We start from the raw sequence: 27,890 nt of genomic DNA on the forward strand, positions 1-27,890 counted from the left end.
CACACACACACACAAACACACACACACACACACACACACACACACACACACACACGCACGCACGCACGCACACACACACACACCTGCGTCGAGGGCCTGTGCGTGGAAGGTGGGCACAACCGTGCGGAAGAGATCAAGCACGTCCCGCACAGTGTAGAACAACTGCACGCGCCTGCACGCATTGCACGCATTGCACCAGCGTGAAGTGGTTGTACGTCCGAGGTCATGTTGAGATGTCGGTCCGTGTACGTGAGTGCATGAACGTTTGTGAGTAGATGGGCCAGTGCACCAGTGCAAGCTTAAATGTGCAACATCCCCAAAAACCTAATCACAGTGCCAACAGGCCCGTGTTGCCGTGCAACTGCTTACGTTGACTGGTCTGCTTTGGCGCACTCGTCGAGGGTGATGTACACGAGATCCATGACCTTCTTCGTGGTCTCCGTGATGTGGCAGGTCGGCAGGCTGAAGATGCTCTCGCGCAACGCAGCGTCGTCTCCCTCAAACACTACAAGGACGGTCATGGTGGTGGTGATGATGCAGTGTGGATTGTGCTGATGAGCAGGGGCAGCAGGAGTGTGATGATGGCACAAGATCCACACTGACGCAATGACAGGCACATCTGCACGCATTCAATCACACACCATGGCAGTCACACACAAACACACACACACACACACGCATACAGACACACACACACACACACACACACACACACACACACAACACACACACACACACACACACACACACACACACACAAACGCGCACCTTGCTCTGTTGCGGGGAAGAGGCCGCCGCGCTCCGTGGCGTGCTCAACCTGGATGGTGTTGAAGTTGTCTGCGAGCATCAGTGCACGCGCTCGAGCCAGCACCTCCTGCCGCTTCCTGTTGTGGTTGTGCAGGCCAACGTTGTCCACATATGTCGACAGCACCGCCGCGTCCTTGCCCTGTACCACGTGTGCATCGCGAAGGAACGCCTCCAAGCGCTGAACGCTGCCCTTGACTTTGCTGTGCAGATCATCGTTGTCCGTGTGCAAGGGGACAGCCTTTGCCAGCAGGTGCTTGGTCACCGCCTCTGCACGTACGCACGCACGCCAGCGCCAGGAAGCGGAACATGCAGTTGACGTCAGTATGAGTGCGCGCGTGTGTGTAAATGTATATGAACAGATGTATGTGTATGTGTGCACACGTGTGTGTGTGCATGTGTGTGTGTGTGTGTGTCGTGGTTGGTAGCAGGTAGGCGATGAGACAGTGCACATCACATCACTGAGCATCGGCTTTTCCTTCCACACGATGCAAACATCCACACCACCAGTACCAGCACCATCAACACCACCATCACTGCCCACTGCACCGCACCGAGGAGCGGGCCTGCAAGGGACCGGCCCAGGCGTGCGGAGAGGTTGGGGTCCGCGGCAAGCACATTGTCGAGCGCAAACGCAAGCACCGTCTCCAGCGACTGGAACACGGCAAGCGCTGCGCAGGTGGAAGGTGATGTGTGCATGCAGGACAAGTGGGAAAGGTGAGGAATCGATGAACCGGCACATGTGCATTGCTAGAGTGCCAGGCAGCATCGACAGTGTGTGCGTGTGTGCGTGTGTGTGCGTGTGTGCGTGTGTGCGTGTATGTGTATGTGTATGTGTGTGTGTGTGTGTACGTGTGTATGTCCGTGTGTGTGCGTGTGTATGTCCGTGTGTGTGTGTGTGTGTATGTGTGTGTGCCCGCGTGGACATAAGTGCGTCTGTTTCTTTGTTTGCAGTTTTGTTTGCAGCCGCAACTACGCACCTTCCTGTGCAGCCCTGATCTTAGAGCGGAGCTTTCGCGCCTTGATGCCGGGCAGGCGGTCATCCAACATGAGCGTACGCGAGCGAGCGCCCTCGGTGACAGACGGTGTCAGCCTGCGCACGTGCCAAAAGAAGCCAAAGAAGCATCGTCAATACTGGTGCCATCAACGAGAAAGTGCTCAGCAGTTACGCACACCCTCAGCGATGGTTCCCTCACCCAAACTCATGCACACATGCACATGCACATACACAAACACATACATACGTGTGTGTTTTGCAGAGTGGGAGCAAGAACGCCTCCATAAGCTGCGATGCGAGGCGCGCAAGATGTGTATCCAGCAGGCCCAACGCTTCCAATGCCGCCACCACCTCTGCAATGTCCATGTCGGCCTGTGTCTCCGAAACTTTTGTGTGTGTGCGCATGTGTATGTGTATGCGTGTGTATTTGCGTGCGCGCACGTGTGTGATTGCGTGCGCGCATGTGTGTGTGTGTGGAGCATGAAGGGAACAACGCACAGTCACACACAAGGCAGTGTGAAGTGCACGTTAGATGCCAGAACGAGCACAAAACCAAGCACCCGCACAAGCAACAGCCAAACAAACACAAACAAACGCACGCACACACACACACACATGTAATTACAGGCAAGCTGCACGAGCAGCGCACACGCCTCAATTCTGACGCGGGCGCTCACCTTCGAGGGTTGTGGTGACCTGCATGGTTGCGACGTGCTGGCTGCCAATGTCACGTCGCTGCCAAACAACAGCGCGGCGCCACAGCTCCTCCACCCGACTGCGCAGGTGCGCCTGCTTCTCCTCATAGTCTCGCTGTCATGGAGGGCAGAGCAGGGCACACGGCGCGTGCAAACGCACGTGTGAAATCTTCAGGCTGAACGATGCCTTTTCCATCACCTTCGTGCGGCACCATCGTGTCGGGCCAACACGGCCAGATACCACTTACCCTGAGGATGAGCAGGATCTTAGCGTCGCAGTACTCCTTCTGCAACAGCCGCTTGTCGTCGAGGTTCACTTTCTGTGGCGCATGCAGCGAGCACGCAACATTGAGAACCGGACAAAGTCGAGGGAAGGTAGGGCAACGTGGACGGAGGGGAAGAAGAGGGAAAAGCAAGGGAGAAGAACGGGAAGAACTGGCGTTATCGAAGCCACATTGGCACGCACGCACGTGTACACACACACACACACACACACACACACACACAACACACACGCACGCATACACACACACACACACGGACTCACATGCATACACACTCACACACGCACTCGCACGCATACACACAGACAGACTCACGACTTCTGCGAGCACGGATGCTGCTTGGGCCAAGTTTCCTGCTTCCAGATGCGTGTCATGCCTTAGCAATGACTTGTCGATCTGCCCAGCACCCAGCAACAAGGAGCAAGTGAGCGCCCAAGCCATCATCATCTCCATGCATCCGAGGATAACTGAGGCAACTGGGCCCCGCATCTACAACACACACGCACACACACACGCACACGTGTCTCTACACACACACACACACACACACACACACACACACACACACACACCTCTGCCAACGTTTGCATGACATCGACGGTGGCATCTGTCAATTGTGTTTGTGCGCGCAGTCGAGCAGCCTCCTGTGTTTGCTGTGCCACAGCGTCCAAGTCGTCCTCCTACAGCACAAGCAAAACATGCCCCACACACACACACACACACACACACACACATGCAAGTCAGCTCACAACGGTATGTGCCAGAAAAAACCTTACACCACTGGCAATCGTCTCACCACCAACAACGCACACACATGCACACACACGCCTACATACACACATGCACACACACGCATACATACACACATGCATATGCACACGCACACGCACATGCACATGCGCACACCTCAATGGCTGATTTGACGGCGTCCAGTTGGTGCCGGAGTGCATCGAGTTCTGTGGAGACATCGCCCCCAATGTCAAAGGAGGCCGCATACTCCTTGAAGTGCTTGTTGATGCGCTCGTAGATCTTTGCCTTGAGCTCCGCCACGCCCTGGCCGACCTCCCGCGACGCACTCACCACACCGCCGCCAGCTCCGCTCATCATCCTTCCTTCCTTCCTGTGTGCTTTGTGTGCTTTGTGCTTTGCTTTGTGGCTGGAACGGAAAACGGCTCTTCTTTGTGTCGGCCGCCGCCAAAATTTCCAAAACATGTTTTCAAGCATTGCTTCAACTTTGGCCGTTCGAGGCACCGAAGAGGAGCTGTTACGAGTTTCAATCTGCGGGCGTACCTTGAATGCCATGCACACCTCTCGCCACACCCACACCACTTGTCCGCCACTGGCAACGGGATGGAACGCACGGCAACACTGGAACGCGCCCCAGCGACAACGCAGCGCGCTCGCCTTCATGTTAGTTTGTGGGCCGTGCATGCCGTGTGGAGGCATGTGATTGATGCATGGCACGAAAAGAAGTCACGACACCCACATGTCATGTGAAGCAAGTCGCGCACCCGCAGCAGCAACAGCGAACAACAGCAAACAACAAGAGCGTAGCTTCACTGACAGTGGTTGCTGTGGCAAGGTTGTCATGGGACGGCACGCAGTTGCCTGGGTGGTGTGTGTGCCTTTGTGATCTCGAGCATTCCCATGCAACAACGCGTGGCGCGTAGAGCTCCAAGTTTTGGTTGTTCGCTTCCACACACACACACACACACATACACACACACATGCACACAAGTTTCCATCCCAACAATCCGCGCGATCCAGTGACCAAGCTCCCCCCTTCCCTCGCAGTCTCCGCTCCTGCATTCCACCACCAAGGCTGGGTTGTGCCGCTGTGCGTGCCTCAGTTCTCGCCTCAGCAAACACACAACACACACAAGACAGACATTACTTTGCGCACCCTTTCCATACCAACCACATTCATTGACCCTTGTCTCCGAGCGCGCATCTCTACCACACCAACCTGCTTCTTCTTCTTCTTCTTCTTCTTCTTCTTCTTCTTCTTCTTCTTCTTCTTCTTCTTCTTCTTCTTCTTCTTCTTCTTCTTCTTCTTCTTCTTCTTCTTCTTCTTCTTCTTCTTCTTCTTCTTCTTCTTGCTGCATTCAAATCAGCCAACCCTCTCCATCAACAGCTCCCTTGCTACAAGAGCAGCAAGCGAGCTCCTTCCCTTTCCTTTCCTTTCCCACCAACCAACCAACCAACCAACCCATACCAGCCAACTCCTCTTCATCGTTTCGTATTCGCGATCAGTACCTCCCCCCCCCCTTTGTCTCTCTTTGTCTCTCTCTCTCTCTCTCTCTCTCTCTCTCTCTCTCTCTCTCTCTCTCTCTCTCTCTCTCTCTCTCTCTCTCTCCCTCTCTTTCTCTCTCTTCTCAGCAACCCCTTCATCTTATCTCTTGTCTCTTGTCTCTTCTCTCTTCACTCCAGCACCGTCACCACCAACGATGGATCGTGCGTTTGCCTTCCGCTATCCGCCAGTCACGTTCGCTAGCCGCGCCCAGCACCAGCAGCACCTGGCCACTGAGTTCCCCCCGTTTATGGCCTCCTTCTGCTTTGCAAAGAACCCGGGCATGAACAAGCCCACGCCACCAGCCGCCATCACACCAACAACACCCACACTCCCTCCCAACATCGCCGCTGCCTCGTTGGCTTCCCTCTCCCCGGCGTCTTCTGCAGCTTCCTCACCAACAACTTCCCCCACCCGCACCAGCAGCCACCACAACAGCAGCAAGCGCCACCGTCACCGCCACAGGTACCAGCACCAGCACTCCCCCGGCTCGCGTCACGCGTCATCCACGCCAAAACCGCGCCGCAGCAAGAGCGCCATCGAGCTCACCTCCGCCGCCGCCAACAAGGCCTTCACCATCTACGGCACGGCCCGCGCTTCGTCCGCCAAGCACCTCTCGTCATGGACCCACACAGGGCGCTCGCAGTCGGCCGAGCCCTCCCTCAAGGCACTGGCCCGGCTCGCTTCCTCGTCGTCCCCGCAGTCCCACGCCAGCAACAGCCAGCCGGCCTCACCCCAGACGCCAAGCAGCTCCCCGCCGCCACCGCAGGCCATTGTGCACCACCACCACCGCCACCACAGCGTGCATGAGCACGCACGTCGTGAGTGCGCGTCCCCGGCCACCAGCAGCAGCACCGCAAGCAGCGCAAGCAGCGCGAGCGTGGACGGGCGCCGGGTGAACGAGAGTGAGAGCGAGGCAGAGCACGACAGCGACGCGGAGGAGGACGCCAGCAAGTGGATCCGCCCACTGCATCAGCCGACGCTGGAGCCGCTCGTTGAGGACGATAACGAGGGCGAGGTTGACACCGGCAGCCTCGGGCACCAGCTCGACCATGTTGGCGCCAACAACAACGGCGGCGATGGCCAAGCTGATGACGACGGTCCAGCCACCAAGCGCGCAAAGGTGATGCAACAGCAGCAGCAGCAGCAGCAGCAGCAGCAGCAGCAAGAGGTGGTGCAGGCCGTACTGCCTCTGCAACAGCCAGCGGCGATTGCACGGGGAGCAAAGGCAAGCACCATCCGCCACAAGAGCGCCAGCGACACAAGCATTCTCAAGCAGCACAGGCAGCTGCTGTCGTCGGGAAAGCTGGACGACGTGCACTTCATCTTCGACGACATCCCCAACGAGACGTCCTGGGAGGAGGCCATGCAGCTCCGCAAGCAGGCGCGCGAGCGCTATCTGCACGTGCGCCGCGGCCGTCGTGCCTCCCGCAACACCGCACGCAAGTACCATAAGGCAAAAGCAGCAGCAGCAGCAGCAGCAGCAACGGCAGCTTCTGCTACTACTTTATCTTCCTCCTCCTCTTCGGACGGAGAGATGGATGATGTTCGCAAGAACGGCGCCGTGGACACGTCGTGCCCACACTGCCACAAGTCATACCGCCAAAACAACAGGTGTGTTGTCTGTGTGTGTGGGTGTGTGCGTGTGCGTGCGTGTGTATGGGTTGTGTATGTTGTGAACCACATATGGGCATCGCGTCGTCCTCCTGAACCCTCCTCCTTGCATACACACCAGTGCTTGCAACGCCCAACGCCATCTCACATTCCCTTCATATGTCGTCTCCGCTCATGCCTCCGTATTGTTTAGCTTCTTCAAGCACTTGTACGAGCACCACCCGCACTGGCAATACGTGGCAGACAACTTCAACATGAGCAAGCACCAGCAAGTCATGATGATGCAGACGGCAGAGCTCCTCCTCTCCCTCCGCAAACCCCTCAATCACGGACTGCAGCCCCTCGTTCGCTTCGACCTCTGAACACACATACAAACACAAACACACACCCGCGCACACGCACGTGCGTGTTGACGAGTGGGCGCGCAAGGCCAGCTGTGATGGGTGTGGTTTGGATCGAGGAGTTCTAGTGCTGTGCACACGCATGCACACGCACACGCACACACAAATATGTCGGTCTCTCGGCATCTTATGGTATTTGCCTCGTTCTTGAGTTATGTATTGCTTGTTGCTGCCCTTGTGCGATTGCTATTTAACTTCACATACAGTCACCACGTGGCTGTGTGATGTTCGGTGTCTCTTCCCCAGTGTATGAAATGAGCCATAACAATCTGTTCTGTGCCTGACTTGCCGCCTCCGCAACATGTCAAGGTCGCTGTTGCTTAAGCGGGCGCTATTGCTATGTTGGTCGCCCTCACGCGCGTTTCTTCTTCCTTTCTGTTCTGTGTGTTTCTTCTTCCTTTCTGTTCTGTGTCTTTCTTCCTTTCAGTTCTGTGTCTTCCTTCATTCCTTTTTGGTCTTCTCCCCTTGGCGAGACATGCCCACGTACACCTCATGCACGCGCCACGTGCTCAGCATTGTCACTTGCTCGCTGCTGCTGTGCAGTTGTTGCCGCCACTGTTGGTGTTCCCGCGCACCTCGCCTGTTCTTGTGTCGTCACAACGCAGCTTTGCTGTTGCCTGATTTGCTGCTGTTTATCGTCATCAACAACAAGACGTTCCACACAACCAACTGATCGCCATTCGCTTATCGACCAAAGTAACAACAACAGGGACGGAGTGCGAGGGGACGCACACACACACACACACACACACACACACACACACACACACACACACACACACACACACACACACACACACACAGACCAGAACAGTCGCAAACAAGCCCTGCCTCATTGTGCCACAGGCATGTGGACGCATACATTCGCCACAACCAAGCACAATCCCAGCACCACCACTACCTACAACCACAGCACCACTATCTACGGCCCATAGACACCACCCACCCAGACCACGGCTGTTCACGGGTTCTGCTCTCGGTCCGGGGACGGTGGGATGCACTGGCGACTGCTGCCGTGAACGTTCCAGATGCGATAATCGCCCGACTTGAGTGTCGACGTCACCACCGCCTTCACCTTGCCCCGCGCAAGCGGCGGCTGTATCCGCACCGTGTCTGTGTTGACAAACGTGTTGGACAGCGTCTTCCCCTGCGCCACCCACCGCACATCAGCATACGACGTCACATTTGTGCAAAACGGGTCGTCCATGCCTTGGTGTCTGGCTGTCACGTCAAATCTCAGCTCCCCCTGCAAGCTCGCTGCAACCTGCTTCCCAGAGAAGTGCTTGTCCAGCCGCCACACCACCACGTGCGAGCCACGCATTGCGCTCGCCGTGCCGGCTGTTGGCCGCAGGGACTGTCCAGAGACGCACCCGCGATTGAAGAAAGGCAGCACAACCTCGACCGATTCCAGCGGTGGGCCCGTGTACTGCATTCGTTCAAAGAGGGACAGGCGGGTGGGGGTGGGGTAGAAGATGGTGATGCAGGTTGAGTCGCGCGGGGGGTGGTATGTATTTGTGTATTTTGTACGTGTACATGCGTGTGTGCGAGTGTGTGTGTGATGTGCATGTGTGCGAGTGTGTGTGTGTATGTGTGTGTGCGAGTGTGTGTATATGTGAGTGTGATGTGTATGTGTGCGAGTGGGTGTGTATGTGTGTGTGTGTGATGTGCATGTGTGCGAGTGTGTGTGTGTATATGTGTGTGTGTGTGCTCTCACTCGGTCACTTCGTCGCAACGTCAACGTGAAAGACACTCGGGATTGGTCGCCTCGCTGCCAACGGCACATGCATAGAACGCACACAAGTGTTGAGCCTGAAAACGACAAAGCTGAGCACAGCAGCAACCGTGTACACACACACCCACACACACACACACACACACACACACACACACACACACACACACATACCGATGTCATCTCGTATGATCCAAGCAGCGGCGGCTGCAGCGGCTCAGCAGCGAGCGTCACCTGGGATGACAGTCATTGATAAGCCGTTACAGAACTTGAGAGAAAATGCTGGACACATTGGGACTCGCGTTACAGAACCTCCCTCAAGCATCGAGCAAACACGTACACACACATACACACGCGTACACATGCACATGTACACACATGTACATGAACACATGAATACATCACACGCGCGCACCTTGTATTGCAAGAGATCAAAGCGTTCGATGGGTGGGATGAATGTCACGGTGCGCTGCGTGCTGTTGCCACCAGACCGGCTTTGCTGTTGTGTGCGCGCAGTCGAGCATATGAAAGTATGTTGTGTTTGTTGACAAGATTGGACGAGACAGGAGTTCAGGGGTTCAGGAGCAGCTAAGCAGCAAGCATGAGCACATGCACCTGCCCTCAAACACACGACACGACACACACACGCCGCACAAATAAAAACACACACACACACACACTGACCTGGACGCAGTGATGCACGTGACACCGGGTGAGGTCGGTCCCAGATGAAATGGTGGCCGTGATTTCTGGTTTGCCTGCAAGCGCTGCTCGGCACGACACCACGCCACTCACAACCATGGACTCATAGTAGTCCTGAACGCACACACAATACACACATAACATCATGAGGGAACGGACATGCAATGTGTGTGTGTGTGTGCGTGTGCGTATGCGTGTGTGCGTATGTGTTTGTGAATCCACCGTTTCCTCACACGTGTCTTAATACGTGTCCTCACACATCTGCACACCTACAAACACATACAAACACATACACACTCGCGCTTGAATGCGTCATACACGCGTGATGACGCCACCAACCACAGGGTGCTGTTGTGATGCGGTGACAGTCTCTGTGATGAAGAACTCCAGACTCGGTCGCGCCTCCGCGTGTGAACCAACTCGCCAGGCAGGCATCTTCAAGCATGCACGCGCATACACATGTGGGTGAGATCACATGCCACAAGCAAAAGCGTGTTGCCATACGCGCACACAAGCAAGCCTACAACCAACCAACCAACCAACCAACCAACCAGCAAACAAATAAGCGGCCGGATAAGAGCGAGCAACAAGAAGCGAAACGCACCACCACAGGCGATGTGTCAGTGCCTTTTGTCAGGAGGGTGGTGACGTGTGGATATGAGAGGCCATCATACACGCCGGTTGGGCACGCCAAGGAGCTGAACATGCTCAACTCGCTCTGCACAACAGCCGCCTGGCAAGCCAATCGAATATGACAACGCATGGTGCACACACACACACGGTGAACGAGCATGTGCGCATCGAAGACACATCGCCGTGTCTGCGTTGTGCGGTGGTTCAGTCACAGCAGACGAGCGACCAGAAACTTACAGACTGGCCCTCCAAGCGAGATAGCAACGTGAGCAGCTCTTCCAGAAATGAAAGGCTCGATGACACATCCGGTCTAAACATAGGGTGGGTGGTTCATCAGTTATTTGGGGGTTGTGTGTGTGTGTGTGCAGATGTGTGCAGATGTGTACAGATGTGTATAGGCGTGCGCATCGTGTGTACATGTCTCTGGCGCGTGTGCTTCCACCAACGATACGACGCACACACACACACACACACACATTCGCGCATGGCTTACGATTGCAAGAGGGCTGTCGACTTGTCGGTTGGTGTGGGCGGTGTTTCGACAAATGGCAGGCAGCCGGCAACATAGTTGTCGCGTTGCAAGACGACGAGAGGCCAGCAGCCATCAACGACAAACAGGGGCGGCTCTGTCAGCTGGAGCAGCTCAATCTGTGCTGGATCTGCGCTGTCCAGCTCATCCACGTTTGTCACGTGCTCTGAGCCGCTCGTGCATGAAGCCGACGTAAACGTGGAGAGCACAGTGTCTGCATCCGGTGGCGCTGTGTAGTGTTTGCCATGCACGACTCGTGCACGTCGCTCCACAGCTGGCCATCGCCTGTTGGTAAAGTGAGGAGGGGTGTGCGACAGGCAAAGGGGGTGCGATGAGGACAGCATCACTGTGTTTATCGCACAATAACTTCAACACAGGAAGAAGAACGATAGAGAGATCGACAAGCAGGCCTCGTACACACACACACACACACACACACACACACGCACGCACATACAGACATACACACATACACACACATACACTCACAGCACACGCACACAAACACATACACACAGACATACACACAGACATAAGAACACAATCTCACCTCGCAAAGAGGAGTTGATACTCATCAGTGGAAGAAGGACCACTGGAACCACCGCCCCAGCACCACAACACCCGCATGCTGCTCCAACCAAGCAAAGCAACACCACACACAAACACACAAACACAAAACAGAACAAGGCGAGCTCCGTCAGCAAACACAAACAGAGCAGTGTTGGCGATTTGCTGAAGATATGGTGCAATTTTCAGGAATGCCCTAGTGTGTATGCCCTCCTGGCACGAAGATGAACAAGAAGCGAGAGAAGAATGCGGAAGTAACGGTATGCGGAGCAGAGATGGCACTGCCACGCCCCTGACCTTCTGCCATTGCATTCCAGCAAACAAGGCGCAAGCCAGCCAGCGATGTCCTCACGGCCGGTTGTAGAAGAGAGCACTCCGTACATTGGTCCAGCTGCATCCAATTCCACCCCATGCTCCATTTCCCGGCACCGCAGCTCACCTGACTTTGGCAGTGCAAAAGCACACACTGTACCCGACACACAGCACAACACCAGCACCAGCACCAGCGCCAGTAGAACCTCACTTCCTCCCAGGCAGCGGGCACCCGCAACAAGGACACCCAAGCCAGGAGGACTCACGATGACACTTCCATCGACAGCGGCGAAAGCCCTGCCACGGGCTGTCCCAACCCCTGCCGCTCCCAGCACACGCTCAACAACAACCCCACCAACAGCAGCAACAACAACAGCGCTGTCGACAACAACCAAGCCATCAGTTGCGACATCGTGCAACGAACCCGCAAAGGAGGAAGCCGTGGATCAACACCAAGCGATTCCTGCCGCAACCATGGCCATCCTCTCGGACACGGGCTTGTCGACAAAGGAGCGGTTGGAAGCCCTCAACCATCGCATGAACGTGCTTCGGCAGCAGTACAGGGCAGCAATGAACGCCAAGAGAGCCACGTCGCACAGCGAGGCCGGATCGTCCGCCATCAGCACTCACCCAGCCAAGAAGGTGCATTGTCGTGGTGTGTGCATGCGTGTGTTTGTGGTGTGCATGTGTGCTTGCATGTCTGATCCAATAACATTGTGTTCCCTGAATCTTCTTCTCAACATCGCTCACACCGCTGTCGCTGTTGGCAATGCAATGTCCTTTGTCTTCGACTGGCAGGCAAAACGGGAGCGCCCTCGTCTGGCGCCCAGGGATATCAACACCATGCACGAGCAGACCCTCGCGAGAATCAGTCTTCGAATTCAGGCGCATATGCCGGAGACCTCTCCGTTGTTCTTCAACCCTGGTGCGTTTGGCGCCACTTCAAAGATGTGTCGACGATACACACACACGCAGACAGACACACACACAGAGAGAGAGAGAGAGAGAGAGAGAGAGAGAGAGAGAGAGAGAGAGAGAGAGAGAGAGAGAGAGAGAGAGAGAGAGAGAGAGAGAGAGATAGTTCGGAGCACACACGCACACGCACACACACACACGCACACGCACACGCACACATTCACACACATTCACACACAACACACACACACACACAACACATAATACACACACATGTTGGTGTGCTCGCGTGCGTGCGTTTGTGTAATCTCGACGCGTTGTTGTTGGGACAGGTCCTCTCACGCGGGCAAGGCGGCGCACGGGAGGAGCCCCACCCAGGCCGGCCAAACGCACCACACGAACCTCGCGAGGGCGAAAGCCAAAAGCTGCCACCCGCAACATGGAGTCAACACAACCAACACCAGCGATAATGACGACCACTAAGCAATCTACACCTCTGTCAAAGACACAGTCCCTTGACCCGCACGAGGACAGCACAGCAACCGCAATAACAACAGCAGCACATGCAGGGACAGCGGCAGCAGCGGCAGCAGCAGCCACTGGCACTCATCGCGTTCCCGTGTTTGCTGATCCACCCCGCAAGCGCACCAACAGCACAGAGAGCAACGCCACCGACACAAGGCCGCCACGCACAGCGAAGATCGCATCCCTTGATACAAAGACTCATAGCAGCAGCAGCAGCAGTAGGGTGGCGGGGCTGCCACTGAAGAAGAAGAAGAGCAGCAAGAGCGCGAAGGCAAAACCAAAGCGCGCAGCGTCTGGTGGCAAGGAAAAGGCTGTCAAGGCACCTGCATCCCCCTCGTCTTCATCATCTGGCGAAGAGGAGCAGGAGCAATCCCTGTTCCACTGCCCATGGCCCAACTGCCACAAGGTAAGCCCAAAAGTGCCAAGTGCGCGTGCGTGCAAGTGTGTGTGTGTGTGTGTGTGTGTGTGTGTGTGTGTGTGTGTGTGTGTGTGTGTGTGTGTGTGTGTGGATCGGAGTGATGACTTGTTGGCTTGCTGGCGTGGTACACTTGGCTGCCTCGGATTTCGTTTCACTCAGCTATCATCACGTTGGCTTTGTGTGGGAAGACGTTCCGTCGCATCAAATCCCGCTCTGCGCATCTCAAGTGGCACGGCGGCGACTACAAGAGCTCCACCACTGCCAAGAGACGGTGAGCCACCCACGCACCGAGCCACGCTCCAGTCATGCAGTGCTCACGCACCTGCCTTGCTTTTCAGCATCGCGTGTTGCCTCTCATTCTGGCATATACCATCATGACTCGTTTTTGCTACCACCAGGCCAATCGCGGATGCCACCACTACACTGACTGTGACATCAACACCAGGCCAAGTGCGTGTTTCGTTGTCATCCCATCTCCGTTTTGTGGTGGTGCTGCTGCACATGCACCTTCTGCCCTTGCTGACCGCTGCCACCACACACACACACACACACACACACACACACACACACACACACACACACACACACACACACAGGCATCAGCAGGGCAAGGCCCTGTTGTGGAGCAAGAGATGCACCCAGGGGACGTGTTTGTGTTTAATGAAAGGTGGGCTGGGCAGCCATGATGCAGGCAGCGCATAACCTTACTGTGTGTGTGTGTGCGCGCGTGTGTGTGTGCTTAGTGGTGGCGGCAAGCCTGGTGTGCAATGCCAGCGGAGCTTTCATCGTGCAAGTACTCACAGCATGGGTTCCATCAAACCATCCACAACGGCAGGTGCAAGGAGAAGCAGTTGCGTGGCCACGCGTGCTCGTTTGTCAAGCACGCGCACGACGAAGGGGCACGGGTGGCAGTGATGCACGTGCATCACACGGTGCCTCTGCAGATTGTTCACGTCAAGGACTTGTCCATTCTCACGCGCCGCGGCCACGATGACGCTGCTAGCGACACGGGATCCGACCTCGACAGCCCACAGTGCGTCACCCTAATCGTCTTCGAGTGAGAGGGAGAGAGTGTGTGTGGATTGAAGCTTGCGTGCGAGCGGGGCTGTGTGTGTGTGTGCTTGTGTGTGTGTGAGTGCTTGTGTGCGTGCGTGCGTGCGTGCGTGCGTGTGTGTGTGCTTGTGTGTGTGTGTGTATGTGTGTGTGTGTGTGTGTGTGTGTGTGTGTGTGTTCGCGTATTCGCGTGCCCGTGGGCGTGCGCGTTGGTGAGTACGCTGCGTGATGCAAAGGTCAAAGGTGTGTGGCAGAGGTCGTGGTCGCGCAGTGAACACGACAGCTTCCACACAGCCCCCGACAAACTGCCATGTGCACACCAAACTATCATGCATACTCACCCTCATCACCGCTGCTGTTGCTGTGACGATGTGCAGGCCCAGTCCCATGACGTTTACTAAGGGGCAGACGGTGCTGCAACGGCGCACGCAGGGCGACGGCTGCGTGTTCTACGAGCGTGGCATCATCAAGAGCACAAGCAAGACAGACGGTTGGTGGCGCGGTCGTGTGTGTGCATGCACGTGTGTGCCTGCATGTGCTTACATGTTCTTGGGTGTTTGAGTGGCAAGCGTAGGCATGTCTGCCCATTGCACTGTCGCAGAGGGGGCTTTGTCCACACAGACACGCACAGCCACACAGCCACACAGCCACACAGACACACACAGACAGATACAGACAGATACACACACACACAGCCACACACACACACAGACACGCACAGCCACACAGCCACACAGCCACACACACACACACACACACACACACACACACACACACACACACACACACACACACACACACACACACACACACACACACGCACGCACGCACACACGCACACACGCACACACATGTGAACTGGTCATCTCACGTTTGGGTTGCTGTGCCGCCGTTTTGCCAGGGGAGTTTGAAGTGCGGTCATTGCACTCGAAGGAGGAGAGCAGCGTGGCTGCAGAGGCCTTGCTTCCAGACACGACGGTGTCGCATTCGGAGCTCACGCTTGGGCTGCGCGTTGTCAGTGTCGTGGACGATAACGAACATCTCCTTTGGCCGGGCACCGTGCACCGCATTGAGCCCACGCGCGCACGCGTCAACTTTGACTCCAAGCCGCTACGATGGCGGAAGGTGCGTTGTGCTGTCTGCCGTCAGCTCTTTGGCCCTGTGATGGTGTGGACGTTGCGAGTGTGGCCCTGTGATGCTGTGTGATGTTGTGTGTTGTTGTGTCATGTTGTGGTGTGGTGAGTGATCTTGTTTGAGTGTGATGTTGAGTGTTTTCTTGTGTTGGTTCTTGTGCGGTGTTGTGAGTGAGTGGTGGTGTGTTGTTGTTGTCGTGGCGCGATCCTTTCCTGCTGGGCGTGGGAGGGAGAGATCAGCCATTACACCACACCCCGTGTCCGTCAGCCACCACTTGCACCACCAAACAACACCAAACAACACCAAACACACCACTCTCATCACCATCAACATGTGCTCACTGTCGCATCGTGTCCGCCTTTCATGACGACTTATTCCTTTCTTGCTTGGTTTGCTTGCTTTGTGTTTGTGTTTGCAGGCGAGCGCGCTGCGGCTTGCAGCGCGCCACAGCTTCCGCTGAAAACACTGCTATCCACCGCCAAAGATTTATGTGCGAAACGTATATTGTAATGGACGAACCCAATAAATGCGCACCCCCACAACAGCTCAGCCCTTCCAAAAGAGAACGAGAGCAACGAAACAAACAGCACAAACAAAACAAGGAGACTGTGTGCTTTGCCGCTGCTGCCGCCGCCTCACTTGCTCGCTGACTCTGCAGCTTCCAGCATTGAACGGGACGTGTGTGTGGGCGTGAGTGAGTGTGGACACCAACACCTTCCTCCAACCTGCAACGGACACCTTTGCTCCTGTTGACTGCGGGTACACTGGAAGATCCAACGTTCCCAACAACGCAAACGCACACACACACATACACAGCGCTTGCTTGCGGTGCTGCCGCCACTCCCAAAAACATTTATCCACATCCACATCCACACCCACATCCACACACACGCACGCATCCACACACGAGTCAACCATCGACCATGGCGGACGACAGCACCGTGCTGCTTGATGGCATGATGCTCAAGCGGTCTCTTGGCAAGAAGGCAATTGGACCAAAGAAATGGACAGACCGCTACTTTGTCATGACGGAATCCACTCTCTACTACTACACCTCGTACGTGCCTCTCTCATTTTGTCTGACACACCCTCTCCAAGTGTATCCTGCATATGTGACACACACGTGCACCCACGCACATGAGCATATGCGTGCACCTTCACATTGGCTGCTGCCAAGTGTGCGTGTGCGTGTGTGTGCGCGCGCGTGTGTGCGTGCGTGCGTGTGGTGTCGCTGTGGCTGTGGCTGTGGCTGCACCCTTCTTGGTTGTCGCTGTGCCGTTTTGTCGCATCGTCATCGTTATCCTCTCTTTCCACCCAAATGAGTCACAGCATAGCACCATGTCCTTGCTCCTTCCCTTGCACTGACTCCATCTCTTGTTCCCTTGCCTTCTGTCTCTTTTGACTTGCTTGCAACAAACAACAACAGGCCGTCCAAGGACAAGTTGAAGGGAACCATCGATCTCGCCTCTGTTCGCGGCGTGGAGGAGGTCATGCCCGAGGCCTTCAGCCGACCGTACATGTTCCAGCTCATCCGTGATGACCACACTCTCTACTGCCAGTGCCAAAGCATCCTCGACCAACGCCGCTGGCTGGAGGGGCTCCGGCGCCGCGCGAGCAAGAACCCGCATCTCCTCAGCAAGTTCCACAAGGGCGTCGTCACCAGCGGCAAGTGGACTTGCTGCGGCGGTGCAAAGGATTGCGAAGGCTGCGGCCCTTGCTTCGACTACGGGTGCGTGCTTGCCCATGCGGCTGCGATGGCAAACGGAAAGGGTGTGTGTGTGTGTGTGTGCGTGTTTGTGTTTGTGTGTTTGTGTGCGCGCGCGTGTGTGTGCGTGTGTGTGTGTGTGCATGTGTGCGTGTGTGTGTGCGCGGTGCGTGCGTGAGATAGACAAAGAGAGAATGTGTGCGTGTGTGCGTGTGTGCGTGTGTGGTTGTGGTTTTGTGTCTAAGCATGCGTTCTTCCAAGGACCCCCACAGACTCACACATACCTGTGTGGTGGCGCTTGGATGGCTACGTACCTGTGACTTGTTTGACATTTTTCAACCATAGCGTGTTTGAGGTCACTGCAACAAACGGTACACAGCAGCAGCAGCAGCAGCAGCAGCAGACCGCTGTAACAGCCGCAACACAACAGCAACAGCTACAGCAACAGCCGGCTGCGCCTGCGATTCCTGCCGTCGCACAAGACTCACTCACCCCGTGCCAGTTCAAAGTTGTTGCCATGTTCCCCTTCCACGCGCTGGAGCCCACAGACTTGAGTCTCTCCCCCGGCGAGGAGCTGGAAGTCCTCGACGCGTCACAGGTGCGTGCGTGTGCGTGTGCGCGTGTGCGCGTGTGTGCGTGTGTGCGTGTGTGTGTGTGCGTGCGTGCGTGTGTGCGTGCGTGTGTGTGCATGTGTGTGTGGATCTCTGTGTATGCATAAATGCACGCGCAGCATGAGTGCTTGCGGTGTTTGATTTTGTGCGCGCGTGCGATTGTCACCACAGGCGTTTGTGTTTTCTTCTGCTCACCACGTCCCGCGACCAACACCTCCCCCAACAACAACGAACCACAACAGGAGCACTGGTGGCGCGCGCGTAACAGCAAGGGCGAGGCGGGCATGATCCCTGCCAACTACGTGCGCAAACCAGGCATCGAATCAGAACCGTACGTATTATCAACACAGCACCGTGAACACAAGCCCATGGCTCTGTTGTGTTGTTGCTGGCTCGTGCGTGTCTTGTGTGTGAGTGCGTGCGCGTGCGCGTGCGCGTGTGTGTCCGTACTCCCCCAACATGTGAGTTCATCACGCCCACCACTGCATTAATCATACCCACCACTGCATTCATCAAGCTCACCACTGTTCACCGCACCGTTTGTGCGTGTGCAGGTGGTTCCTTGGGCGCATCAGCCGCACAGAGGCCGGTGCCCGCCTGCGCATTAAGGAAAAGGACGGCTACTTCCTTGTTCGCGAGAGCGAAACTCGTCCAGGCACATACTCCCTCACACTCTTGTACGCCCAATGTGCAGCCATGTGTGCGTGGACATTTGTGTATTTGTGTGTGCGTTTGTGTGTGTGCGTGAATGGTGTAGATGCATTTGTTCCTGTAGATACATTCGTTTCTTTGGGTGCATTCGTTCCTGTGCACCACTAACCTCCTTGCGACCGTCCCTTTCCTCACTATCACCGGCACTCTGCCCATCGCGCTGCCTCCAACCGCAGGTACAAAGGAAGCTGCCGCCACTACCACATTAAGACGACGTCGGAGGGCCTGTACTACATCACAGAACGCCACCAGTTCAAGTCCATCAACGAGCTCATCACATACCACAAGCACAACAGCGGAGGTGCGTGTACGCCCGGATTTTGTTGACAACAACCCATGTCTCCAGACTGCATGTGCTGTCTGCATTGCAACAGCCACGTTGAATACCCACACGCTCCAAACCCACCACGCCTCACACGACCACACACACACACACACACACACACACACACACACACACACACACACACACACACACACACACACACACACACACGACCACACGACCACACACACACGACCACACACACGACCACACACACGACCACACACACACACACACACACACACACACACACGACCACACACACGCCAATCCTGTCTCCCACGTGCAGGGCTTGCGACGCGGTTGAAGTTCCCGCTGCTTGAGGAGGAGCAGCCGAGTGCGCCTGGCCTCGGGTCTGACAAGTGGCAGATTGCGCTGGCCGACCTCAGCTTTGGGCAGCAGCTCGGCGCAGGCCAGTTTGGCGTCGTCTACAAGGGCGTCTACAAGGTCTAGCCACTTGGGCGCGAGGGGGACGGGGGCGGGGGGAACGTGGACACGTGTATATGCACGTTTAGTGTGCATGTGTGCATGGGTTTGGGTATTTGTGAGTGCATGTGTGGTGTGCGCATGTGTGATGTGTGTATGTGCATGCGCATGTAGTGCATTTGCGTGTGTTTTTTTTTTTTTTTTTTTGTGTGTGTGTGTGTTCTCTTTTGTGTGTGTTCACTGTATGTGCGCTCGTCGCGTTCCCAAGCCTGGTTCCCAACCACAACTCACGACAGCTTCTGACGCTTCTCTGCAACATGTTTAGGGCCAGCACACGGTTGCGATCAAGACAATGAAGCAAGGCTCCATGAACGAGGAGGAGTTTGTTGCCGAGGCTGAAGTCATGAAGTGCGTTCTTCACCCATATAGCGCGCATATGCAAGCATGTTCTCCATTTTTTCACACACACATACGCAGCTACCTGCTGTGAATTACACCACACCTCACCACGTTGAACATTTATGCTCACCCATCTTCCCTCGTCTCCTCCTCCAGGCACTTCAAGCACCGCAATCTTGTTGAGCTGCTCGGCATCGTTGTTGGCGATGACCGCGTCATGATTGTCACAGAATTCATGGAGAACGGTACGGTGACGATGGGGGTGATAGGGTGCTGATGACAACAATGCTGGTGGGGTTTTTGGAAAACTTGCTGCCAAACTGCAGTGTGTTTTGCGCTTGCGTACCCTTATCCCCTCTTCCCATATGTATGCGTATGTTGCACTTGTTTCGGCACTGCCCACGCTCACTCACTCGCTCGCTTTCGCCCTGCCATGATCGCTGCGCGCGTGTGTAGGGTGTCTCCTCAACTACCTGCGTGAGAACCCGACCTTGGTGGAGAAGCCCAGCACACTCCTCTACATGAGTATCCAGGTGTGTATATGGCCTGTTCTGCCTTTTGTTCCCATCCCTACTCTATGCTCGTGATGATGATGCTGATGATGATGATGGTGGTGGTGGCGGTGGTGAAGGTTGCTGTCTGCCTGTGTGCTCCCAGTTGTTCCACTGATGCAAATGCTGTTCCTACCATACATTCATGCTTCTGTGTTTGCTGCTTGCAGTGTGCGTGCGCAATGGCTTTCCTCGAATCCCACGGCTTCATCCACCGTGACCTGGTGTGTGTGTGTATACGTGTTCGTGTGTGTTCGTGTGTGTATGTGTGTGTTCGTGTGTGTGCGTGTGTGTGAACGGTGCACGGTGCCCGTTGATGACTCCACTGCCATGGCGTTTGTCATGTTCTCACAGTTGGGGGCATTGTATCTCCACTGCTTCCTGTCAGGCTGCACGCAACTGCCTTGTTGGGCAGAACTACCTTGTGAAGGTTGCCGACTTTGGGCTTGCGCGCTACACGACAGATGACGAGTACACGGCGTCGGAGGGCACAAAGTTCCCCATCAAGTGGGCTGCCCCGGAGGTCTTTGAGTTTGCCCGCTTCTCCTCAAAATCAGATGTCTGGTGCGTTGACCACATGCGTGTTTGTTTGTTTGTTTGTTTGTTTGTTTGTTTGTTTGTTTGTTTGTTTGTTTGTTTGTTTGTTTGTTTGTTTGTTTGTTTGTTTGTTTGTTTGTGTGTGTGTGTGTGTGTGTGTGTGTGTGTGGTCTGAATTGTGGCCATTGCTGATGTTGCGTTTGATATGTACCGTCACGCTTCATTGGTTGGTCTTCCCTCCATCCCTGAACTTCCATTTCTCGCTTTGCTCACCCCCCCCCAACACACACGTATCATACCTTTCTCTGTTCCACTCTCCTCCATCACTTCTGTCTCGCCACCCCTGCTTTGCAGGTCGTTTGGCATTCTTCTGTGGGAGATTTGGTCTGGTGGCGTGCACCCGTACCCCGACCTTTCGTGAGTCAGCCAATGCATGTACTGAGCGTGCTGCACATGCCCTTGTGGTGAACGTATGCGACCGCTTTGTTGTGCGTGCATCGTGATGGCTGCGTTGTTGCTTCATGTGCACGTCTTTCCTTTTTTGTTTTCTCACCGTTCCCCCTCCCACCACACACACACACACGACTTTTCCGTGCCCAAATGCACAGCAACGCGCAAGTTGTGACGTTCCTAAACGAGGGCAAGCGGCTCAAGTCGCCCGCCAAGTGCCCGGACCACATCTACTCCATCATGACCCAGTGCTGGCACAAGGACGTTGAGGGCCGCCCCAACTTTGCAGAGCTCTACAAGGTGCGCCGGGTGTCTTTGTGTGTGTGTGTCTCTCTCTCTCTCTCTGTGTGTGTATGTGTCTGTGTGTGTCTGTGTTGGTGCCTTTGTGTATGCGTTTGTGCTCGTGACACCACCTTGTTCTTGCTGCGGTGCTTAACATCTCTCTCTCTCCCTCTCTCTATCGCATGAAAGCGCTCGCTTCTTTCCTCACATGTCCCCGTCGTGTCTTGTTTTATTGTCATGTCTGCGCAGGAGCTGTGCGAGAACAAGGGTTACTACACCGATGATTTCCCAGACGTTGATTCCTAAGCCAGCACCTGTTGCCTGTTCTCCTTGTTCCACGTTCTCTTGCTTCTCAGTTGTCCCCGCCTTCACAGCCCGTTCATGACATCTTGTTCATCGCTCCCCTCCGCTGCCTTTCTCTCCTTCTCTTCTGCGTTCTCTTTCAGTCCACATGTGACTGTGCGTCATTTGCTTTCCTCTTCTTTGCGTGGGCCTTGCCGCCTCCTCCTTGTCCTCATTTCACCATTGCGTTGCCCCTTCATTCGTCTCACGGCCACCCCCCCCAACACCACGACGCTCGTTTCTTCTGATCTTGTTTCTTCTCATTGCGTGGAAGACATAGCCTTGTCGTCTATGTGTGTGCCTGTGTGTGTGTGTGCCTGTGTGTGTGTGTTTGTGTGTGTGTGTGTGTGTGTGTGTGTGTGTGTGTGTGTGTGTGTGTGTGTGTGTGTGTGTGTGTGTGTGTGTGCTCTGTGTGTGTGTGTGTGTGTGTGTGTTTGTGCGCTTTGTGTGGAAAACGGTCGTGATCTTACATTTTCCCCATCTGTGTTTTGTCTCTTGCCCCAGCGGTGTATGTCTGTGCTTGTGCGTGTTGCTCGCCTGTCCGCAGTTCACCGTGTCCTGTGCTCCGTGTGCTCGTTCTCGTCTTTGTCTGTCCCACCACTGCACGCTTGTTTGCTCGCCTTCGGTTTCATTGCTTGCTTGGCGTGTTGTGTGAACCATAAACCAACCTTCACAAGCACGAGTTATCACAAAGCAACAACAGTGAAACACCGCGATGAGCAACCAGGTGAGTAAGAAGAGGCCCAGAGACAACACGTAAACTCACAGGCACAGACACAGACACGCACAGATAGACAGACAGACAGACACACATGCATGGGCGGGATCGTGGCAGACCGGCTGCACACATAGTGTCGACAACAACGCAACATGTGAGCAGGCAATCGCTTGCTTGCTCTGTCAGGGTAACAGCGCAATAGGGAGGTCACATCACATGTCGTGGCACAACAAGGACGACGCAACGCAGTCGTGTGACCGTGGGTTCACAGTGTAAAGGAGGCAAATGTGTAACGTGTGCACTCGTGTTTGTGTGTGTGTGTGTGTGTGTGTGTGTGTGTGTGTGTGTGTGTGTGTGTGTGTGTCTGGAGTTATTCTGAGCGGAGTGCCGTATCGCAGACGAGGTTGAGGAAGCGCCGGCGTATTCTGATGTGTTCTGATCTCTGTGAAGGGCGAGCAGCAATGCGGGGAACAAAATGACAGAGAGAGTGTGTGCGTGTGTGCGTGTCTGAATGGGTGAGACGAAAGTGCCACAAAAGGGGCCAGAGATGGATGGAAGAGGGAAGGGGGAAGATGCTGACACCGAACATGTGCACCACACTGGTAACACATAAGTGCGTGCACGCACGCACACACACGCACACACACGCACACACACACACACACACACACACACACACACACACACACACACACACACACACACACACACACAACACAACACACACGCACCTGTCCTGCAGGAGTGAGACAGAATGCCACACCCATGGCATCGCTCCACTGCTGTACTTCGTCAACAGCTACTTCCAGGTGCTCCGGGGCCAGATCGTAACTGCAGTGGACATTGGGGAGCAGATGCACAGCAGCAAAGGTGTTGGCGGGAGGTGGGCGATGGTCAGTCACAGAGACGCCGAGACGTATCTAGAGGGATACTGAGAGATGTATGAGGGCAGACAGACAGACAGACAGACACACAGACAGACAGAAAGACAGACAGACAGACAGACAGACAGACAGACAGACAGACAGACAGACAGACAGACAGACAGATCACGCACCTTGTGCCGACGAAGAAGAATCGCGCGTCTGCAGGAAGGGCGTCGGCCATCTGCTTTGCAGTCGCCCAAGATGCCTTGTCCTTCAGGCTGAAAACAATGGCACGCACCGCCGTGTCGCGTTCGCATTCCTCCTTGATGTGGTCGTACCTGAAAGGAGCGAGCGCGCTGACGTATGAACATGCGACATGATGGTAGCGGGAGGAGAGTGCATGTTCCGCTCACACGGACGCACACACACGCACGCACACACAGACAGACACACGCGCACATGCACAGACACACAGACACACATACGCACACACACGGACGCACACACAGACAGACACACGCGCACATGCACAGACACACAGACACACATACACACACACACACACACACACACACACACAGGGGCAACAGCAGCACTGACTCGTGCCATGTTCGGTGACCAGCGTCCCAAACGCCAATGGAAAAGAGCGCAACGTCTCCCGTGTTCGTCAGCTGCTCGCACACATGGCCACGCAGGGGAGGCTGCGAGTGAGAACCATGGCAGGAACGAAGGGAGCTGTGCGTACACACGAGCATGCAATGCCTTGCTCGCGTCTCTCCTCATTGCACACTCGCCATCGCGATGATTCGCGCACCTTTGCTGCCCACGTGATGCGTGCCATCTGCATCCCCTTGGTCTCTGCTGCCGCCACGCTACGCTCCGTATCTATGCATGCAACAACACCAAGTTCGCACGCACATGTAGATCAGTGCGCGGACTGGAAGTCTGAGACACTGCACGTAACACTGCCACGAGCAACCCCGTCCTTGTCATGATTCGTGCATGATGTCCATCAGGTCCATCACCACCACCACCACCACCACCATCATCATCATCATCATCATCATCATCATCACCATCATCATCATCATCATCATCATCATCATCATCATCATCAGCTTAACAACGCACAAGCGGTGATCTGGGCACACCTGGAGCAGCGAGGATGTTGAACAGCGTGCTCTTGCCACTGCTGCTACCGCCTTGGAGCAGCACCTTGACTCCAAACAAGTCGAACTGGGGAAAGTTGCCTTCCAGCAGCAAACCTAGCACCAACACACACACACACAGACAGAGAGACAGAGAGACAGAGAGACACACAGACACACAGACACACAGACACACAGACACACAGACACACAGACACACAGACACACAGACACACAGACACACAGACACACACACACACACACACACACACACACACACACACACACACACAGAGCTTGAGTGTCGGCGGCAAGGAAGACGTGCAAGGCAACAAGAGCATACAGGGGGTGAGTTCATCCTGGTCTTCATGCTCACCTCCGCCTTGCACCTGCTGCTCGATTGAGGCCAAGAGCCGGCTCGCCTCCTGGCTCTGGTGCCATTCACGATCCACCACTCTCAACACTTCGCTCATCACCGTTGGCTCTTTGTTCAACAACAACAAGAAAAGCAGCTTTGTTGTTTGTGTTGGATGGTGGAAGTGGTTCGTTGATGGCACTTGCATTGCAACCTCGCCACTCGTGACACACACACACACACACACACACACACACACACACACACACACCCACACACACACACACACACCCACACCCACACCCACACCCACACACCCACACACCCACACACAACAGGATTGGATGTCATGTCATTTAATAGAAAGCAACGCTGTGCATGAGCTCCTCCCCTGTGTCGTCCTCAAACCGCGCAATGACCGCCTCCACCTCCTCGTCCAGATCGTCCGTCGCCTCCATCTGGCGGGGGTGGGGGGAGTGAGGAGGTGATGAGGTGAGTTGAGTGGGATATAGGGTGTTGCACACACTTGCACACGAACACATATGCACACAGGCACACAGGCACACACAGATACAGGCACACACAGACACACCCACTCACCCCCCCTCCCCACACACACATGTACACAGCGTTTGTCTCACCAGTTGTGCGAGGTGTACAAAGTTGAGGGCGCCCTGCGTGGCGCACTCGTGTGTGTCCTTGATGTCCAAGTTACAGATGTGAACAAGCTCGCCCGTCGTGTTGTCCCGTTGTTGCAAGTCTGCAGTATCCAGTGGCGTCAGTGGAGGCAATGACACAACCAAGCGGCAAGGAGGAGGATTGAGTGAGCAGCGGTGCTGCAACATGGACACAGACACACACAGACAGACAACACACACACACACGCGCACACACGCACACACACACACACACACACACGCGCACACAAACAGACAGACAGACAGACAGACAGACAGACAGACAGACAGACACACACACACACACACACACACACACACACACACACCTCTGACGACTTCATCGAAGATGCGCGTCTCGCAGGTTAAGATGATATCAAAGCGCTTGTCTGTTGCCCGCTGGAACTTTTCTGGGTTGCGCTTGATCTTGCGGTTACGGTCAAGCATGGCCAACATCCCCGTTTGCTGGTACCTGATCACACAAATGATGAGAGGCTGGTGAGTGCACGGTGAAGTTGGTTGCAGCAGTAGTGTGTTGCGGTGTCAACAACACCCAGTTAGCAGATAGCAACATAACTCTGACGGTGTTCATGCACGCGCCAAAGAAGTCCCGCTCAAACCTTGGACGCAATCATAAACACACATACATTCAGACAGACACACACATACACAGACAGACAGACACACACACACAGGCACAGACACAGACACACACACAGACACACACACACACACACACAGACACACACACAGACACACACACACAGAGATCGACAACCAACTGTTCTGAGCTTCCAAGGGTGACGACTTACAGGGCTTTGTTTTGGGCCTCCAGTTGTTTGTACATCTCATCGTAGGAGATAGAATCAAACTCAAAGACGTTTGGGCGGTCAATCGAGGGGCCAGGAATCTTCACACAGCTCCCCGTGCCATATGACTCCACGTTAAATCCTCGCTGCCTGCAGCATGCACGAGCAAACGAGGGGGGGGGTTGGAGGTTGGAGGAAAGTGTAAGCTGCACTGCACAAAACAACTGTACGCAACGAGGTCACACAAACACACACACACACACACACACACACACACAAGAAGACAACAGCAAAAGCACACACACACACACAACAACACACACACACACAGACGCACAGGCACACACACAAGACGCACTTGAGAAAGAGATGTGCTTCCATGCTGCGATTTTGATTGCTGCTGCAGACAACTGCATATCTGAATCTGTACAAGGGCTCAGAATCGCTGGCGCGTTCATCCTGGGCTGATGCCAGTTGTGTTGTGGACGATGCTGTCAAGGATGATGGCGACGCAGCTTGCGGCGATGGCGCTGCATCTGATATAGGGGAAGGGGCCTGTGACGCCGACTCTTCCATGAGCTTGCTGCGTTTGGCCGCATTCTCCCCGCCGTCGTCCCCGCCAGCAGTGCTCTCCGCCACCGCCGCTGCCGCTTCCTTCCTCTTTGCGTCGCTCATTCTCTTGTGGGTTACGGATTACCTGTGAAAATCTTCCGCAATATTCGTCATCCCCCGACTACACACAAACGCCTGCTGGCTGGAAACGTTCGCTCTGATTGCTGTGTGGCGTGTGGCGTGGTCTGTGGTTCTCAGGAGGCAAGCGACCATCATCCTCTCCTCACCCCTCTCCTTCTCTTCTTCTCTTCTCTTCTCTTCTCTTGTCCTATCGCCTTGCCGTGTGTCTTGTGTCTTGTGTGTTTTGTGTGTCTTGTGTGTTTGTGTGTCTTGTGACTTGCTTGTGTCCAGTAACAGCAAGCAGCTCACTCGCGTCACCCTCTTGGTTCTTTGACGAAGGGCTCGCAGCAGTCATTTGCAGAAGGAAGGCTTGCTTGCTTTGTCAAACAATCAAGACAACAGTCAGAGCAGTCACCAGCTACAACAACAATACACTAGCACACCAACAAGTCCCCATTGTGAACCCTCATCCGTGTTCATCCATCCAGCTTCTTCGCTTTTGCACCAGCTTGGTTGAGGCGGGCACCCGTGTCTACAACCTGACAGCTAAGGCTCTCTCCACTCCCTCATCATCAGTTTCGGTGTGGTTGGCGCAGCAAGCATTTCCCACCGCTTTTCGCACACGCACACACACACGCACGCACAACACACCTCCTTCTCTCGTTCCCTGGTTCTCGTGCTTGGGCTTGTAATTGTTTGCA

General features: G+C 55.1%; 7 protein-coding genes across 7 annotated transcripts in view; 3 read left to right on the forward strand and 4 right to left on the reverse strand.

The window, feature by feature from the left end:
* Window positions 1-3,976, reverse strand: part of PTSG_00225 (uncharacterized protein) — a 5,960-nt gene extending 1,984 nt beyond the window's left edge. Inside the window, exons 1-11 of the mRNA XM_004998718.1 lie at window positions 3,687-3,976; window positions 3,353-3,460; window positions 3,096-3,176; window positions 2,745-2,816; window positions 2,479-2,611; window positions 2,049-2,187; window positions 1,785-1,897; window positions 1,359-1,475; window positions 769-1,074; window positions 370-505; window positions 84-172 (exon numbers count right to left, since the gene is read on the reverse strand). Coding sequence (XP_004998775.1) covers window positions 84-172; window positions 370-505; window positions 769-1,074; window positions 1,359-1,475; window positions 1,785-1,897; window positions 2,049-2,187; window positions 2,479-2,611; window positions 2,745-2,816; window positions 3,096-3,176; window positions 3,353-3,460; window positions 3,687-3,887 — 1,495 coding nt within the window. The 5' untranslated portion in view covers window positions 3,888-3,976. The remainder of the gene's footprint in view (window positions 1-83; window positions 173-369; window positions 506-768; window positions 1,075-1,358; window positions 1,476-1,784; window positions 1,898-2,048; window positions 2,188-2,478; window positions 2,612-2,744; window positions 2,817-3,095; window positions 3,177-3,352; window positions 3,461-3,686) is intronic.
* A 1,251-nt stretch (window positions 3,977-5,227) lies between these two features.
* PTSG_00226 (uncharacterized protein) lies at window positions 5,228-7,046 on the forward strand (the record flags this gene model as incomplete). Its single annotated transcript, XM_004998719.1, has 2 exons — window positions 5,228-6,684; window positions 6,878-7,046. The coding sequence occupies 2 exons, from the start codon at window positions 5,228-5,230 to the stop codon at window positions 7,044-7,046; spliced, it is 1,626 nt and encodes a 541-aa protein (XP_004998776.1).
* Window positions 7,047-7,699: 653 nt separating this feature from the next.
* Window positions 7,700-11,477, reverse strand: PTSG_00227 (uncharacterized protein). The gene is made up of 10 exons (XM_004998720.1): window positions 11,232-11,477; window positions 10,646-10,966; window positions 10,390-10,462; window positions 10,124-10,252; window positions 9,859-9,954; window positions 9,502-9,633; window positions 9,233-9,316; window positions 8,992-9,051; window positions 8,800-8,853; window positions 7,700-8,511 (listed from the first exon to the last, which is right to left on the reverse strand). Exons 1-10 carry the CDS (start codon window positions 11,306-11,308, stop codon window positions 8,047-8,049), a joined length of 1,491 nt encoding a protein of 496 aa, XP_004998777.1. The 5' UTR covers window positions 11,309-11,477; the 3' UTR covers window positions 7,700-8,046.
* Window positions 11,442-16,146, forward strand: PTSG_11562 (uncharacterized protein). The gene is made up of 10 exons (XM_004998721.1): window positions 11,442-12,202; window positions 12,359-12,485; window positions 12,808-13,406; window positions 13,607-13,689; window positions 13,817-13,868; window positions 14,015-14,085; window positions 14,254-14,451; window positions 14,849-14,961; window positions 15,373-15,596; window positions 16,024-16,146. The coding sequence occupies exons 1-10, from the start codon at window positions 11,591-11,593 to the stop codon at window positions 16,063-16,065; spliced, it is 2,121 nt and encodes a 706-aa protein (XP_004998778.1). The 5' UTR covers window positions 11,442-11,590; the 3' UTR covers window positions 16,066-16,146.
* On the forward strand, window positions 16,141-22,302 carry PTSG_11563 (TK protein kinase). Its single transcript, XM_004998722.1, has 15 exons — window positions 16,141-16,662; window positions 17,032-17,334; window positions 17,656-17,908; window positions 18,164-18,252; window positions 18,476-18,598; window positions 18,809-18,933; window positions 19,247-19,404; window positions 19,709-19,791; window positions 19,939-20,027; window positions 20,239-20,315; window positions 20,504-20,557; window positions 20,722-20,897; window positions 21,225-21,287; window positions 21,479-21,620; window positions 21,852-22,302. Exons 1-15 carry the CDS (start codon window positions 16,529-16,531, stop codon window positions 21,906-21,908), a joined length of 1,926 nt encoding a protein of 641 aa, XP_004998779.1. The 5' UTR covers window positions 16,141-16,528; the 3' UTR covers window positions 21,909-22,302.
* A 698-nt stretch (window positions 22,303-23,000) lies between these two features.
* PTSG_00230 (uncharacterized protein) lies at window positions 23,001-25,225 on the reverse strand. The gene is made up of 7 exons (XM_004998723.1): window positions 25,053-25,225; window positions 24,680-24,793; window positions 24,343-24,413; window positions 24,129-24,199; window positions 23,720-23,866; window positions 23,394-23,493; window positions 23,001-23,104 (listed from the first exon to the last, which is right to left on the reverse strand). The coding sequence occupies exons 1-7, from the start codon at window positions 25,147-25,149 to the stop codon at window positions 23,033-23,035; spliced, it is 672 nt and encodes a 223-aa protein (XP_004998780.1). The 5' UTR covers window positions 25,150-25,225; the 3' UTR covers window positions 23,001-23,032.
* Window positions 25,226-25,371: 146 nt separating this feature from the next.
* On the reverse strand, window positions 25,372-27,214 carry PTSG_00231 (RNA polymerase II subunit A domain phosphatase SSU72). Its single transcript, XM_004998724.1, has 5 exons — window positions 26,876-27,214; window positions 26,521-26,667; window positions 26,038-26,180; window positions 25,673-25,791; window positions 25,372-25,489 (listed from the first exon to the last, which is right to left on the reverse strand). The coding sequence occupies exons 1-5, from the start codon at window positions 27,190-27,192 to the stop codon at window positions 25,388-25,390; spliced, it is 828 nt and encodes a 275-aa protein (XP_004998781.1). The 5' UTR covers window positions 27,193-27,214; the 3' UTR covers window positions 25,372-25,387.
* Between the last annotated feature and the right edge of the window lie 676 nt (window positions 27,215-27,890).

This window comes from Salpingoeca rosetta (assembly GCF_000188695.1).
Source record: "Salpingoeca rosetta unplaced genomic scaffold supercont1.1, whole genome shotgun sequence".
Classification (NCBI taxonomy): domain Eukaryota; class Choanoflagellata; order Craspedida; family Salpingoecidae; genus Salpingoeca; species Salpingoeca rosetta.